The following is a 16935-nucleotide window of genomic DNA, read 5'->3' as shown; positions in this document are numbered from 1 at the left end:
TAACTGGCTTTAGATGGCTGTAATTTTTATATAACACTAGTGAAAGACTCAGTACAAATGCGCAATTTTACAGCTTGCCTTTTTTGTAAACTTGATATTTATCTGAAAACATACTGTTTTAACATTTTGTAGGATAACAGTCTCACTGAAGATAATTTGAAACTTAAAATGCATGTCGAATTTTTAGAAAAACAGAAGTCCTTATTGAGTCAAGAAAAGGTGGGTGCAATAAAAATGGGGACAGAATTACAATGTTGTGTTTATTATAGGTCACAGCCAAGGGCCAGTTTATATCAAAATGGAATGTTTGGGTCTTGAGAGTCCTGAGGATGAGACTGGTATCATTGATGCTTGTCAGACCAGGTTGAAGTCTTTGAGCAAAGTTCAGGGTATGAGAGAGGCTGGCCATAGTTCACATTTACAGATAAGCCAGAAGACATACAGATACGAGCAGAAAAGATAGGTAAAGATTGTTTTGGTTTCCGCTGAAGTCCTGACAGCACAGGATACACAGGTGATTCTAGAGCCTGGAGTGGTTGTAGTGGCATCCTACAGAAACTATTAAGTGCTAGTGTGGACAGAACATATCTAGTGTGGACAGAAATTTTTTTTTTAAAGATTTTATTTATTTATTCATAGAGACACACACAGAGAGAGAGAGGCGGAGAAGCAGGCTCCATGCAGGGAGCCTGATGTGGGACTTGATCCAGGGTCTCCAGGATCATGGCCTGGGCTGCAGGCGGCGCCAAACCCCTGCGCCACCGGGGCTGCCCTGGACAGAAATTTCTTAGTGATGAGGGATGAAGAGGGATACATTCTCAGTGGTAGAAATAGATTCTTTGTGTATATTGGTAACAAGGTTCAAATAAGGTTCTGTGATACAGCATTGGGTATTGGAAGAAGTATTTTTATACTACTCAGGGATAATTCCCTGGCTAAGACAGCTTAAATACAGGGTAATTGTAAGTTGGTATTAAGTTATAGGCCAGTGTTTTAACTCAGTTTAAAATCTTAATTTTTAAAAAAATAATACATATTCACTGACATACAAATTCAGTAATTCATATGGAGAGCCTTTAGATGGTACAAATGGAGTATCCTTGGCACTTCTTTTGCTTGGCTTCTTTTCAAAAGGCAGTCTTTTTTTTTTTTTTTTTTAAGACTTTATTTATTTATTTGAAAGAGAGGAAGAGAGAGAGCACAAGCAGGGGGAGGGGCAGAGGGAGGAGAACAAACATCTGATATGGTACTTGAACCCAGGACCCTGAGATCATGACCTGAGCTGAAGGCAAATGCTTTACCAACTGAGCCACCCAGGCGCCCCTAAAGGTAGATGTTTTTTAACCAGTTCCTTGTGTGTCTGTCCTTCCTGCCTACACTTATGTATATATGATTATATAAATAGTTTTTAAAATATGTAACTATTAGCATACTATACATACTATTTATATGTATACCTTAACATATTTTCAGCATCCTTCCACATTATGGCATATAGGTAGTGTTTCTCAAAGGGATGCTAACACATGGAAAATTCTTAGTTTTGTTCACTGGCATATGTGTTGTAGGATCTTTGCCCCCACCCTTTCTACCAACTAAAAGCCAGTGTATCCTACTCTTTTTTTATACCTATATTACATATATTTTCTCTTTTCTCTGCTTTTTTCTGCTCCCTTTGCATTCTGCTTTTCATTCTGCTCTGATTCATTTATTTTTCTGTCCTAGGTATACTTCATTGTTTGCAGATCTTTGCACTTATCTGATAGGATCTGTAACCTTTCCAGGATATTTTTGGATTCTGCAGCCATTTCTTTTTTTTTTAATTATTATTTTTTTAATAATAAATTTATTTATTGGTGTTCAATTTACCAACATACAGAATAACACCCAGTGCTCATCCCGTCAAGTGCCCCCCTCAGTGCCCGTCACCCATTCACCCCCACCCCCCGCCCTCCTCCCCTTCCGTCACCCCTAGTTCGTTTCCCAGAGTTAGGAGTCTTTATTTTCTGTCTCCCTTTCTGATATTTCCCACACATTTCTTCTCCCTTCTCTTATATTCCCTTTCACTATTATTTATATTCCCCAAATGAATGAGAACATACAATGTTTGTCCTTCTCCGATTGACTTACTTCACTCGGCATAATACCTTCCAGTTCCATCCACGTTGAAGCAAATGGTGGGTATTTGTCGTTTCTAATGGCTGAGGAATATTCCATTGTATACATAAACCACATCTTCTTTATCCATTCATCTTTTGATGGACACCGAGGCTCCTTCCACAGTTTGGCTATTGTGGACATTGCCTGCAGCCATTTCTAACAACTGTTGCTCCTTTCTTTTAATGTTACGTAATCTTTCATAACTTCTTTAATTTTCTCTGAGTCTGCTCATTGCTTAAGAATGCCAAACATACCTGCAGCGCTATATGTGTTCTTAACATCTACCTTAAAAAAAACTTTATGATTCTCCTGAGTGAACATAAAACTTTATTTTTTTAATATAAATTCAATTAGCCAAGAAACATATAGTACATCATTAGTTTCAGATGTATTCAGTAATTCATCTGTTGCATATAATACCCAGTGCTCATTGTATCACATGCCCTCCTTGATGCCCACCACCCATTTACCTCATCCTCCCATCCACCTCCCCTTGAGCATATAACTTTAGAAAGGCATAAGAGAATGCTGTTTTCATCACCTGTAGTTCAGAATAAGCTTTTAAATTGGAATTAAAATGAGAATCGTGAAGCAGATGTTTTCATTTTCACTGGTCTCTTTGTAAGGTCTCTATAGTCTCTTTATTTGTAGAAATTTAAGATTCTTACTTGCTTTAAAGTAGATTCCATAGAAGTTTGATTTTTTTTCTTTCAGTGAAGTGAAAGAAAGCTTTATACTATTGTATCACAGGCCTCACAATCAGAGCTTGAAACTATATGGGAGCTTAGAGAAACTGTCTCACTTCTAGAATTTGGTGGAAAAGTATTAAATACCAGTAGAACAGAACATAAAATATAGTTTAAAAATAATATATAGATAGATCTTTAGGAATGTTAGAGTTGAGAGAGGGGAACGTACTGTGTGCTCAGGTTAGATGGCAAATGAAGGAAGGAGTCTAGTTTTTTGGGTCAGAGAAAAGTTTCATGTTCTGACAGAAGTTAGTAATAAGGGAAATTCCTTTAATGAGGGAAAAGAAGCCTTTTATTTTCTAATTAGACAATGAATGAATGATGGTTTTTATAGATATTTATTTAGTTTATGGCTACTGGTGACTGGATGTTAGGGAATGGAAGGGCAGAGGGCTGGAAGACTTGGGACATTTTGAAGAGTGTTGGAGAGCAGGGAGGGAAGAAGCAGACAGAAGGGAAGCAGTAGTGGGAGTGGAATCAGGAAGGCTTCCAAATGGGAAAGTTTTTGTATAAAGAAGCTGGAGCCGGGCAAGCTATAACAGCCATTCCATCTTGTCTGGTGTTACAGAAATGTTCTTGAAGCTGCACATGAATGAAGGCTGTGATTTGCTGAATTTTATATAGCATTGCTGAAGTAGTATTCAGTAATGTTTCTGATAATAGCATCTGAGAATAGACTCCTAAGTTTTGTTTTGGTGTCTCCTTCCAATTGACAGTATATGTTGTTTTTTTCCCTTTTTTATCACTTAAGGAAGAGCTTCAACTATCACTTTTAAAGTTGAACAATGAATATGAAGTGATTAAAAGTACAGCTGTGAGAGACATGGATATGGATTCAACATTATGTGATTTAAGACTGACCTTGGAGGCAAAGGACCAGGAACTCAATCAGAGTCTCACTGAGAAGGAAATATTGGTTGCTGAGTTAGAGGAATTGGACAGACAAAACCAAGAAGCTACAAAGGTAACAGGATACCAGAGTGGCACACTGTCTTCTCAGCACACTGAACATGGGAGTAACAAGTGAAAGGTGATGGGTGTGATTTAGTTCATAGTTTGCTGCATGGATAATTTTATCATAGCGGTTGGCAGACTTTTTCTGTGAAGAGTTAGATAGTAAATATTTTTGGCGTTGCAGGCCATGTGGTTGTCTCAGCTGTACTCAATTCCACTCTTGTGATACGTAAACAATGAGCATGACTGTGTTCCAATAAGACTTGATCTATAAAAACAGGTGGCAGGCCTCATTTGGCTTATTGGCTGTATGACTCCTGCTCCAGTGTTAAAGAGTTGAAAATGAACAACATAGGTCATTTACCATCTCTGATTTTAAATTCTAATCTCTAAAATGAAATAGATTTGCTGTAAGATTGTTAATAAATAATTTTGTTGGGATTAAAATGTTGGGGTTTTTTTTGCAGGGATGCGTTTGGTTTGTTTTTTAAAAATATTTATTTATCTTAGAATGCTTGTGTGCAAGCAGGGTGAGGGGCAGAGGGAGAGAGAGTCTCAAGCAGACTCTGCACTGAATGTGGAGCCTGATGCCAGGCTTGATCTCATGACCCTGAGATCACAACCTGAGCTGAATCTAGAGTGGGATGCTTAATCAACTGTGCCTTCCAGGCACTCCTGAATGTTGGGAATTTTTTTTTAAAGTTCTATTTTAAGAAAGACTATAAATATCCGAGGATGGTTATTCTGTTATTTATGACATTTTACAAAATTTTCTCCAGGTACTAAAAGGAGAAAGTGTCTTAAAGTTACCATGCAAACTATTTTTCTTTCAGCACATGATTCTGATAAAAGATCAGCTATCAAAACAACAAAGTGAGGGAGAAACTATCATTAGTAAACTGAGAAAAGATCTAAATGAAGAAAACAAGAGAGTCCATCAACTTGAAGATGATAAAAAGAATATGACTAAAGAACTAAATGTGCAGAAAGAGAAGTTAGTTCAAAGTGAACTCGTCCTAAATGGCTTGCATTTAGCCAAGCAGAAGCTTGAGGAGAAAGTAGAAGATTTAGTGGATCAGCTAAATAAATCACAAAAAAGTAATTTAAACATGCAGAAGGAGAACTTTGGACTTAAGGAACATATTAAACAAAATGAGGAAGAGCTTTCTAGAGTCAGGGATGAGTTAACTCAGTCTCTAAGTCGAGACTCTGGCAGTGATTTTAAGGATGACTTACTTAAAGAAAGGGAAGCTGAAGTCAGAAACTTAAAACAAAATCTTTCAGAAATAGAACAGCTCAATGACAGTTTAAACAAAGTTGCCTTTGATCTCAAAATGGAAAATGAAAAGTTGGTCTTAGCGTGTGAAGATATAAGACATCAGTTGGAAGAATCAATTGTTGGCAGCAATCAGATGTCTCTGGAAAGAAACACTATTGTGGAGGCTCTAAAAATGGAAAAAGGACAGTTAGAAGCAGAATTGAGTCGAGCTGACCAAAGGCTGTTGGAAGAAGCCAGTAAGTATGAACAGACGATTCAAGAGCTATCAAAGGCACGTGATTTGAGGACCTCTGCTTTACAGCTGGAGCAGCAGCATTTAATGAAACTCAGTCAAGAGAAGGACTTCGAAATAGCAGAACTTAAAAAGAACATTGAACAGATGGATACTGATCATAAAGAAACTAAGGCAATTTTGTCATCTATTTTAGAAGAGCAGAAGCAATTGACGCAACTTATAAGTGAGAAGGAAATTTTTATTGAGAAACTTAAAGAAAGAAGTTCAGAGCTTCAGGAGGAATTAGAGAAATCTACTCAGGCCTCAAGAAAAATTGAAATTTTAAAGCAAACCATTGAGGAGAAAGACAGAAGTCTTGGGTCCATGAAAGAAGAAAACAATCATCTGAAAGAAGAACTGGAACGGCTCCGTGAACAGCAGAGTCGAGCCGTGCCTGTGGTGGAGCCTAAACCCCTGGATAGTGTTACAGAGCTAGAATCTGAGGTGTTGCAGCTAAATATAGTAAAGAGGAATCTTGAGGAGGAAATAAAACGTCATCAGAAGATTATAGAAGATCAAAACCAGAGTAAAATGCAGCTGCTTCAGTCTCTAGAGGAGCAGAAGAAGGAAATGGATGAATTTAAGTGCCAGCATGAGCAAATGAACGTCACACACACCCAACTCTTCTTAGAGAAAGATGAGGAGATTAAGAATTTGCAAAAAACAATTGAACAAATCAAAACCCAGTGGCATGAAGAAAGACAGGACGTTCAAATGGAGAATTCTGAGTTCTTTCAAGAAACAAAAGTGCAGAGCCTTAATCTAGAAAATGGCAGTGAAAAGCATGATTTATCGAAAGCCGAAACTGAGAGGTTAGTAAAAGGAATAAAAGAACGAGAGCTGGAGATTAAACTTCTAAATGAAAAGAATATATCTTTAACAAAACAAATTGATCAGCTGTCCAAAGATGAGGTTGGTAAACTCACTCAGATCATCCAGCAGAAAGACTTAGAGATACAAGCTCTTCATGCTAGGATTTCTTCAGCTTCCTACACCCAGGATGTTGTCTACCTTCAGCAGCAGCTGCAGGCCTATGCTATGGAGAGAGAACAAGTATTAGCTGTTTTGAGTGAGAAGACCAGGGAAAATAGCCATCTGAAAACGGAATACCACAAAATGATGGATATCGTTGCTGCTAAAGAAGCAGCTCTCATTAAGCTGCAAGATGAAAATAAAAAATTGTCTGCTAGATCCGAAGGTGGTGGCCAGGATATGTTTAGAGAGACTGTCCAGAATTTATCACGTATCATTCGAGAAAAAGACATTGAGATAGATGCGTTAAGTCAGAAGTGCCAGACCTTATTGACAGTTTTACAAACATCGAGCACTGGGAATGAGGTTGGAGGCGTTAATAGCAATCAGTTTGAGGAGCTTCTACAGGAACGCGACAAATTAAAACAACAAGTAAAGAAGATGGAAGAGTGGAAACAGCAGGTGATGACCACAGTTCAGAATATGCAGCATGAGTCAGCCCAGCTTCAAGAAGAACTTCATCAGCTTCAGGCACAAGTTTTGGTTGACAGTGATAATAATTCTAAATTACAAGTGGATTATACTGGCCTGATCCAAAGTTATGAGCAGAATGAAACTAAACTCAAAAATTTTGGGCAGGAGCTAGCACAAGTTCAGCACAGCATAGGGCAGCTGTACAGTACCAAAGACCTTCTCTTAGGAAAACTTGATATTATTTCTCCTCAACTCCCCTCCGGATCATCGCCTCCTTCCCAGTCAGCAGAGTCTCTTGGAATGGATAAGCGTGATACATCAAGTGAGTCTTCAAAACAGGAGCTAGAAGAGCTAAGAAAGTCACTGCAGGAAAAAGATGCAACGATTAAAACACTCCAGGAAAATAACCACAGATTGTCCGATTCAATTGCTGCCACCTCAGAGCTAGAAAGAAAAGAACACGAACAGACTGATTCAGAAATTAAGCAGCTAAAGGAGAAACAAGATGTTTTACAAAAGTCACTTAAGGAGAAAGACCTCTTAATCAAAGCCAAAAGTGATCAGTTACTTTCTTTAAATGAAAATTTCACCAACAAAGTGAATGAAAATGAACTCTTGAGGCAGGCAGTAACCAACCTGAAGGAGCGGGTATTAATTTTAGAAATGGACATTGGTAAACTAAAAGAAGAAAATGAAAAAATAGTTGAAAGAACCAGGGAAAAGGAAACGGAGTATCAAGCATTACAGGAGACTAATATGAAGTTTTCCATGATGCTTCGAGAAAAAGAGTTTGAGTGCCATTCAATGAAGGAAAAATCTCTTGCATTTGAGCAGCTACTGAAAGAAAAAGAGCAGGTATGTTGGGGATGGAGTTTTACACAGGAAAATGGAGGTGGGGCAGATTGTCCAACGGCTTGGTTATTGATAATCGTCTTTGAAGGGGCATGTGAAGTTGTTCATCCAGAAATACTAATTTCAGGAGCTTATGATTTCATTCTAAACAAGTTTTCCTCAGAGGTCCTGGGGGTTTCTCCCCTAAATTACTAGATCTTTCCAAATATTTTATTTTTTATTTTTCAAATATTTTTAGCAATAGGTTATTTACATAGAAAAAAAAGATTAACAGCAATTAATATTTTTCTTTTGAAATGACTTCCCTGTCTTTCCTTTGCCAGTGACTTTTACTTTTTTTTTTAAGATTTTGTTTATTTATTCATGAGAGACACAGAGAGAGGCCAAGACACAGGCAGAGGGAGAGGCAGGCTCCATGCAGGGAGCCCGATGTGGGACTCAATCCTGGGACTCCAGGGTCACGTCCTGGGCTGAAGGCAGGTGCTAAACCGCTGAGCCACCCAGGCATCCCCAGTGACTTGTACTTTCTGAGGAGCAGTTGTGTGTGCCTGATGAGTGAACACACATACACATAACTCTCTCATACTCTTTTGAGTGATTTTGGGATCTGTGAACACTTCGTTGTAAAGGGTAAATTTGAAGAGATTGTGTCTTGAATTCTTTTATTTATTTAATTGTAAAATTATTTATTTAAAAACCTTTTTTAAAAAGGATTTTATTTATTCATGACAGACGCAGAAAGAGGCAGAGACCTAGGCAGAGAAAGAAGCAGGCTCCATGCTGGAGCCCGATGTGGGACTTGATCCTGGGGACTCTGGGATCACACCCTGGGCCAAAGGCAGGCATTCAACCACTGAGCCACTCAGAGATCCCTTGAATTCTTTTAAAAACATTTTTTTAAAGATGATTTTATTTGAGAGTAGTACACGAGAGAATTCTTTTATAAACATTTCTAATAAACGTTTTCTTCAGAATAGTTTGATTATTTGAAAAGTTGCAAAGATAGTGGTCTTCCCATATGTCTCACCCCAGTTTCCCTTATGTGTTGGCATCTTAGATTACTATGATACATTTATAACAACTAATTCACCAATACTGATATATTACTATTCACTGAAATTCTTACTTTATTTGAATTTCCTTAATTTTTTTTTAAACCAAAAAAATGACCAAATGTCTTTTTCTGTTCAGGATGCCATCCAGGATAACATGTTATATTTAGTTGTCATGTCTCCTTAGGCTTCTCTAGACTGTAACAGTTTCTCAGACTGTTTTTGATGGCCTTGACTTGGTTAACTATATCTCAAAATTAATTATTTAATGAGGCAAATATGTGTTTTTTTTAATGTATTTTTCTTAAAGCTAATGTTATTTCTTCCCCAAAGGGCAAGACTGGGGAGTTAAATCAACTTTTAAATGCAGTTAAGTCAATGCAGGAGAAGACAGTTAAGTTTCAACAAGAGAGAGACCAGGTCATGTTGGCCCTGAAACAGAAACAAATGGAAAACAGTGCTTTACAGAATGAGGTATGCTTTTACTTTAAAGAAATTGAGTCAAGCAATAAGTTTAGTAACTATTAAGAAAACTAGAATGACTTATTAAAAATAATTTCTCTCTTAGGTGATTTTTTTTCTCAGTCTTCCTCTGATGTGCTATAGTAGGATTTTGATCTCCCAGAGTATTATTATTATTTCAGTTTTCAGAAGTGAAAAACCATGGCATATCTTGGGTATGAAAACTATTTCCCACTGATGTAACCACTGCAGAAAACAGTGTGCAGATTCCTCAAAAAAATTAAACATAGAAATATTATACAATCCAGTAGTCCATTACTGAGTATTTAACCAAAGAAAATGAAAACACTAATTCAGAAAGATATATGCACCCTTATGTTTACTGCAGCATTATTTACAAATGCTGAGATAGGGAAGCAACCCAAGTGTCCATTGATAGATGAATGGATAAAGATATGATATGAAGGGAATATTAGTGATATGAATGGAATATTAGCCATAAAAAGGAATAAGATCTTGCTATTTCCAACAACATGGGTGGACCTGGAGGGTATATTATGCTAAGTTAAATAAGTTGGACAGGGGAAGGAAAATACCATAGGATTTAACTTATATGGAATGTAAAAAACAAATCAGTGAAACCGAGACAGAATCATAAGCATGGGGGACAAACTGGTGGTTGCTAGAGGGGAGGGGTTTAGGGAGAATGGGCAAAATAGGTCAAGGGGATTTAGAGGTAAAAATTTCTAGTTCTAAGTAAGTCACAGGGATGAAAAATACATTACAGGGACTATAGTCAATAATATTGTAATAACGTATGATGATAGTACCCTTACTGTGATGAGCAGAGATTGGCATATATAGAGTTGTTGGATCACTATGTAGTACACTTGAAACTAGGGTAGCATCATCATATACTTCAACTTAAAAAAATTCTCACCCATAAATTATGAAAAAATGAAATTTTTACTGAAAAAGTGGTCTGTCACAAAGATCCTCGTACTTGGTACAATTCCATTTTCTGTTATAGCCATAGGGAATGAGCTCTTACAAGGTGAAACTTCCAGATGAATAGTCAAGTGGATTTTCAGAGACTTTTTCTTTTTTTTTTTTTAATAAATTAATTTGTTATTGGTGTTCAATTTACCAACATACAGAATAACACCCAGTGCTCATCCCGTCAAGTGCCCCCCTCAGTGCCCGTCACCCATTCACCCCCACCCCCCGCCCTCCTCCCCTTCCACCACCCCTAGTTCGTTTCCCAGAGTTAGGAGTCTTCATGTTCTGTCAGAGACTTCTTCTAATACAAATACATCTTGCAATATAAGAAATAAGTATATAATAATATACTTAAGTAATGGGCAAAAGATTTGATAACAAAGTGGCTTGTCGAGTAGAAAGGGGAACATTTTATAGAAGAAAAATAAAAAGGTGTCCTCTGCCTAGGTTCAACATTTACGCGACAAAGAATTACGCTTAAACCAGGAGCTAGAGAGATTGCGTAACCATCTTTTAGAATCAGAGGATTCTTACACCCGTGAAGCTTTGGCTGCAGAAGAGAGAGAGGCCAAACTGAGAAGGAAAGTCACAGTATTGGAGGAAAAGCTAGTTTCATCTTCTAATGCAATGGAAAATGCAAGGTAACTTTTCCTTGTTTTTAGCACCCATATTAGCTGAACACTTCTTAAGTGTCAGAATCAGTAAGCATTTTTCCTGGGTTACCTCATTTTACGAAATTCATTATCTCCATTTGACAGATGAAGATACTGAGGGTAAAGAGGTTTTAGTAAGCTGCCCAAGATAAGACTCAGAGTATGTGTGCAGGTTTCACATTCAGGTCTGTAACTCTTGACCAGATCTGGCATTCACATAGCTCCCTCTGAATTGTTTTCTTTTTCCCCTTTTAAAAAATACTATTTTATTTATTATTATTTTTTATCATAATTGTACTAGCTCTTTCTAAATTGTAACTATCACCCTAGATAATTGTCTCTTACTGTTTTAAGAGTTTAGTCTTAAATTCTGATTTTCTTTTTTATTTTTTTTCCCATTTGTGATTAGCTTTGTCAGTCTCCCAAAGAACTAATTTGATTTATGTGATTTTACCCTGGATCAAATGGTCTAAGGTTGAATAAGGTTTGGATGTTAGAAGGGACAGAGTAAAGGAAGTAACAGGGTGAAGACCTAGGTCAGTATGAATTAACTCTTGGTTTGTTGGACCTTTTGAGTTACTGGGTCCCTACTTATGTATTTTTATTGCTGTTTTTACTAGAATACCGGTTTTTAGTAAAAGGCTCAGGAACACTAAGTGGAGGACATGTGTGGGGTGTAAGGCATGGGGTAGGGGTGCAGAGTTTCCAGCTCTCTCCCAGCAAGCACCTGTCCTCACATCACCCAGTACTCACCAGCCCAGAAGCTTTCCAAACCCTCTCCTTGTGAGTTTTTATGTAGGTCTCATTACAGAGGCATGATTGATTCCGTGCCTATATATTTTAAATTTTTAATTTTCTCAATAAAATGTATTTTCTTTTTTTCCCTGTCTATTATAAAAACATATTTTGCACTTCAGGAAAATTATGTAAACTAAAAAGAACATAAAGTCACAGTCCCACCAAGAGATAATCCTTTTCAGTGCCTTTGCATGCTTCTTACAAATGTATGTATATATTACATATGTTGTGGTTTTTTTTTAACGTGGGCCTCATCACAGGGCTTGAACTCCCGACCCTGAGCTGAGGTCGAGAGTCGGTTTTTCAACCAACTATAAGCCACCCAGGTGCCCCATATTATATGTATTTCTAAAACAAAATTAAGGTCATTCTATTGATACCGTTTTGTAATCTGCTTCTGTACCTAGTGAGTATCAGCATATGTTACACCATGTTTCTGTAATATCATTTTATGGCCACATAGTATGCCATTATTTGGATTTTCCATAATGTCTTTAATCTAGTCATTTATTATTGGACATTCAGAAGTGTTTCAACTTTTCAAAATTTATATTAAGAGTGGTGTCATATTATCCCAAGATAGGTATTTTTGTGTTGATGACAAATTACCTCCTTAGCATAAATTTTCAGAAATGGCAGTTCTGGTTCAAAGGACATTTTTAAAACTTTTGAGGTGTATTGCCAAATAATCTTCCAGAAAAATTATGTTCATTTGTATTTCCATTAGTGGTATGTACATCTTTTAGTTTTTCACTGCATATGATGCTAAGGGAGATATAAGGATGTGGTATATATTACTCCTGTCTGTGAAGTGATCATAGGCCAGTGGAGACCGTACTTCTGAGTTGAACTTCTCTTGCTTTGCAGGGAATGTTATTACCTTCAGTCTCAGAAAGAAAACTTGCTTGAAGTGAGTGGTCCTTTGTATGTCTGTTTCACACTGGCAGAAATGCCAAAGCATTCCCAGGCTATAAAATTGATAATCCTTGGGACACCTGGGTGGCTCAGTGGTTTAGCGCCTGCCTTCAGCCCAGGGCTTGATCCTGGAGACCCATGATCGAGTCCCACGTTGGGCTCCCTGTATGGAGCCTGCTTCTCCCTCTGCCTGTCTCTCTGCCTCTCTCTGTCTGTGTCTCTCCTGAATAAATAAATAAAATCTTTAAAAAAAATTTGATAATCCTTCCTTCAAATTTTTGAATCCTTCTTTTCTCTAATTAAAATAGTTTCTGGGCTATCTACTACCTCATTAGCCTTATTTCACACTATCATCTATATCTAGCCAAACTGTCTTACGCAGTCCTCTAGCTAGAGCTACTGCTTTCCTGTTTCTTCTGCTTTTTTTTTTTTTTTAAAGATTTATGTATTAGAGAGAGAGAGAGAGAGTGAGCTCATACTTGTGAGCAGGGGGAGGGGCAGAGGGAGAGAGAGAGAATTTCTAATATACTCCCCACAGAACAGATGTCGGGCTCCATCTCCTGACCCTGGAATCATGACCTGAGCCAGTATCAAGAGTCAGTGGGATGCCTGGGTGGCTCTGCAGTTGAGCATCTACCTTGGGCTCAGGGTGTGACCCCGGGGTTCTGGAATTGAGTCCTGCATCGGGCTCCCCACAGGGAGCCTGCTTCTCCTTCTGCCTGTGTCTCTGCCTCTCTGTGTCTCTCATGAATAATTAAAATCTAAAAAAAAAAAAAAAAAAAAAAAGAATCAAGAGTCAGCGGTCAACTGTCGGAACCACCCAGGCACCCCAGCTTCTGCCTTTTCACATCATATTCTTCTACCTGAAGAGTAGGCTTGATTCCTAATCTACCTGAAGAGTAGGCTTGATTCCTAACAGTTCTTCTGTTAGTCCCACCTGTTCTTCAAACACCATTTCCTTCATAAAGAATGCTTTATTTATCACCCCACTCCTCAAATTCAAAACCAAACCCTGGTGTGATGGTTTTCTTTTGAACCTGCATCATGCTTTGTTTGAGTCTTCTTTTTTTGAGAGACAGAGGCAGAGGGAGAAACAGGCTGCCTATAGGGAGCACAATGGGAGACTTGATCCCAGGACCGGGGGGATCACGCCCTGAGTGGAAGGCAGATGCTCAACCACTGAGCCACCCAGGTGTCCCTTTGCTTAAGTCTTCACTAGCACACTTGTATTTTACTTTAGGGTACAAATAATTTTGACCCATCTTATGTCTTGTACCAGGCACTGAAATATAAACTCCCTAGGAGTGGGGATGATGACATTTATTTTGTACCCTTCCCATAGCGTGTGTGTGTGTGTGTATATATATATATATTTTTTGTTGTTGTTGTTGTTGTTAAAGATTTTATTTATTTATTCATGAGATACACACACAGAGAGAGAGGCAGAGACACAGGCAGAGGGAGAAGCAGGTTCCATGCAGGGAGCCTGACGCGGGTTTCAGTCCCGGGTCTCGAGGATCAGGCCCTGGGCTGAAGATGGCACTAAACTGCTGAGCCACCCTGGCTGCCCCCACAGCATATATTCTTAACACCTAGTTCATGGATGCTTCTGTAATGCTTGTTGAATGAGTGACTGATGTCTACAAACCAGATTATAGTGTTTTGAGCCCTTGATTAACTATCGTAATAAGTGGTATTTATTAACTTTTTGAGTGACATCATAGCTTATTTCATCTTTGCAATCACCTGTTAAAGACATGCTAACCGGCAAAGTTGTGTAAAGTCCAGAAATATTTGGGGGCAAAATTCAGTCTCCTGATTATCAATTTACTGCTCTTCCCACAAGAGGGTGCTGTTGGGTAGTTTCCTCAAAGTGAGTTGTGCTTAATGGATATTAAAGGACTGCTCCTGACTAAGAATGTTTTAACTGGATATTAAAAACCCAGGAAAGACATGCAATATTTTGTTTGTAATCATTATACATTAAGTAAGTAAATCAATGACATAAGCCGGAGTAAAAAGATTGCATTGGAATCTCTTATTATTTGGGCAGGTGTAGAGATTATTGTATTTAATATAAAAAGAAACAAAGATGATGGTAAAAGATAATTAACTAGTAATCAGAGCATTTTGTTAATGGGACGGCCTTTGGAAAGTTGTAAGTTCACCATGATTGCAAATGTTAAAAGCCAAGGAGGTTTCAGAATCCATTGCTAATTGGGTTGGAAGCCAGACAAAATGACTTCCAAGGTCCCCTGCAACTTAAAATTTTGTGATAAATTACTTTTTAGCCTGGAAAAATGAAAATTGCAAGCTGTGTGTGAATCTTTAGTATACTGACATGTATTGTATAAAAGTCCAGCTTTTAGTCTTTAAAATGACTGCCATTTGTTCAAAGTCACTCTCATGGGTGAAATGGGGAATTTGGGGAAATGGGGAAAATGATTGAATTAACAAAACAAAGAGAACAAAGATCAGAGGAACTCTCCTAGTTTTTTTGAAATCTAACTTGAATTTAATGCAGTGGAATGTAAGGAAGGTCAGATTCATAGAGACAGAAGGTAAGAGTGGTGGTTGCTGGGGGAAAGGGGAGTTCCTGCTTAGTGGATATAGAGCTTCCCTTTGGGATGACGAAGTTCTGGAGAGGGATGATGATGATGATTGTACAACAGTGTGGATATACTTAGTACCACTGATCTGTATACTTAAAAATGGATAAAATGGTAAATGTTATGTAAATACTTCCACAAAAAAAAAAAGGTTTCATCTTATAAAGTAAATAGAAAGAGTTGGCTTTTATTTTATTTTACTTTATTTTATTTATTTTTTGTAGAGGAGTGGGAGGTGGAAGGGGCAGAGAGAAAATCTTAAGCCCACTCCTCACTGAGCACAGAGCCCAACACAGGACTCAGTCTCACAACCCTGATATCACGCCTTCAGCTGAAATCAGGAGTCGGATGCTTAACCCTCTGGGCCACACAGGCGCCCCTGACTTTAATTGTCTTTGTTGGAAGCCATCAGGCCAGTTTGCAGGTAGAGTCACTGCAGGAGCAGCTGAATGTGGTCTCTAAGCAGAGGGATGAAACCGCCCTGCAGCTCTCTGTGTCTCGGGAACAAGTAAAGCAGTATGCTCTCTCACTCTCCAACCTGCAGATGGTACTAGAGCATTTCCAGCAAGGTGAGTTGTACAGTCAGTGAAGAAAAATTGTACTTCTTGAGAATTCCAGCTTACTTCAGTTCTCCTGTGAAATAGGATGGGGAAATCTTTGAAAGGTTACCACTTAGAGGAGGAAAAGATAAGTAGCCATCAACAAGTTGATGTAGACTCCTTTTATAAGTAAAACTAGAGAATGTGCTACATAGTAATTATTAAAGAGCTGTTTGGGTATCATGTGACCAATGAAGGTGAGAATTGGGGAAGGATGATCACATGATAAAGAGAGGACCATGTAGACGCAATGCTTAGGTTTTGAGATATACTGGTCAGAGGTTGAATCCACTTCAGAGGGTTAATCACCATTAATTACTGTCCTTTGAAATATTGATTGACTTCTTCTTAGCTGTTCATCTATACCTTGAGGTAACTACATTTTCTAGTCCAGGTGGATATATTTTTCTGAAGACATAGTAACAGTGACCAGAGAACAGTATTACTGTGATAACCAAATATGCTTTTTCATATCTATCACCCATCCTCAGATTTACCTCCTTTAGATCATTCATTTTACCTGTTTATTTGTATTTCAGTAATGTTTGGCAGTGAATTAACTGCTAGTAGGGAGCAGGTGATTAGGGGATATGAAGGGCATGAAGTAACAGAAGTTACGGTTTTGTACCTAAGCAAAACTTTAAATTCATACATAGGTAGATCTTCAGGCTTACTCATGGTTGAAATCTTGAATTTTAAAATAAGAATTCTCAAGGTCTGTTATACATAATACTTATTGGAACAGACAGGTGTACAAAATAGTGTGACCATAGGGAAGACTTTGCCAAAGAAAAGATATTTGAGTGGAGTTCTGAAGGGAGGGAAGGGTTTTGCATGATGGACAAGATGGAGGAAACCAGTCTCTTTAATTCCAGCTCACATGATCTAAAGACATATAGAATATTCTTGTTGAGATATTTGAACTGTTTCTATTGAATTGTTAAAATTTCAAGTGGTATAAAATTCTAATTCACACAATTGCAGGATACTAATGTAACTTTCTTTTCAGAGGAAAAAGCTGTGTATTCTGCTGAACTAGAAAAGCACAAACAGCTTGTAGCTGAATGGAAGAAAAAGGCAGAAAATCTGGAAGGAAAACTGATGTCATTACAGGTTGGTTGAAATAATTCTTTC

The 16935-nt window shown here is 37.9% G+C and overlaps 1 protein-coding gene across 3 annotated transcripts in view; it reads left to right on the top strand.

Annotated features, from left to right (window-relative positions):
- TRIP11 (thyroid hormone receptor interactor 11) overlaps positions 1–16935 on the top strand; it is a 66413-nt gene that overhangs the window by 25420 nt on the left and 24058 nt on the right. For all 3 annotated transcript variants that reach the window (XM_077908514.1, XM_077908513.1, XM_077908515.1), the window contains exons 9-15: positions 133–219; positions 3661–3873; positions 4697–7717; positions 9100–9240; positions 10675–10868; positions 15608–15771; positions 16811–16914. In XM_077908514.1, coding sequence (XP_077764640.1) covers positions 133–219; positions 3661–3873; positions 4697–7717; positions 9100–9240; positions 10675–10868; positions 15608–15771; positions 16811–16914 — 3924 coding nt within the window. The remainder of the gene's footprint in view (positions 1–132; positions 220–3660; positions 3874–4696; positions 7718–9099; positions 9241–10674; positions 10869–15607; positions 15772–16810; positions 16915–16935) is intronic.

This window comes from Canis aureus, chromosome 9, assembly GCF_053574225.1.
Source record: "Canis aureus isolate CA01 chromosome 9, VMU_Caureus_v.1.0, whole genome shotgun sequence".
Classification (NCBI taxonomy): Eukaryota; Metazoa; Chordata; class Mammalia; order Carnivora; family Canidae; genus Canis; species Canis aureus.
This window is presented reverse-complemented; position numbering and strand designations above follow the sequence as displayed.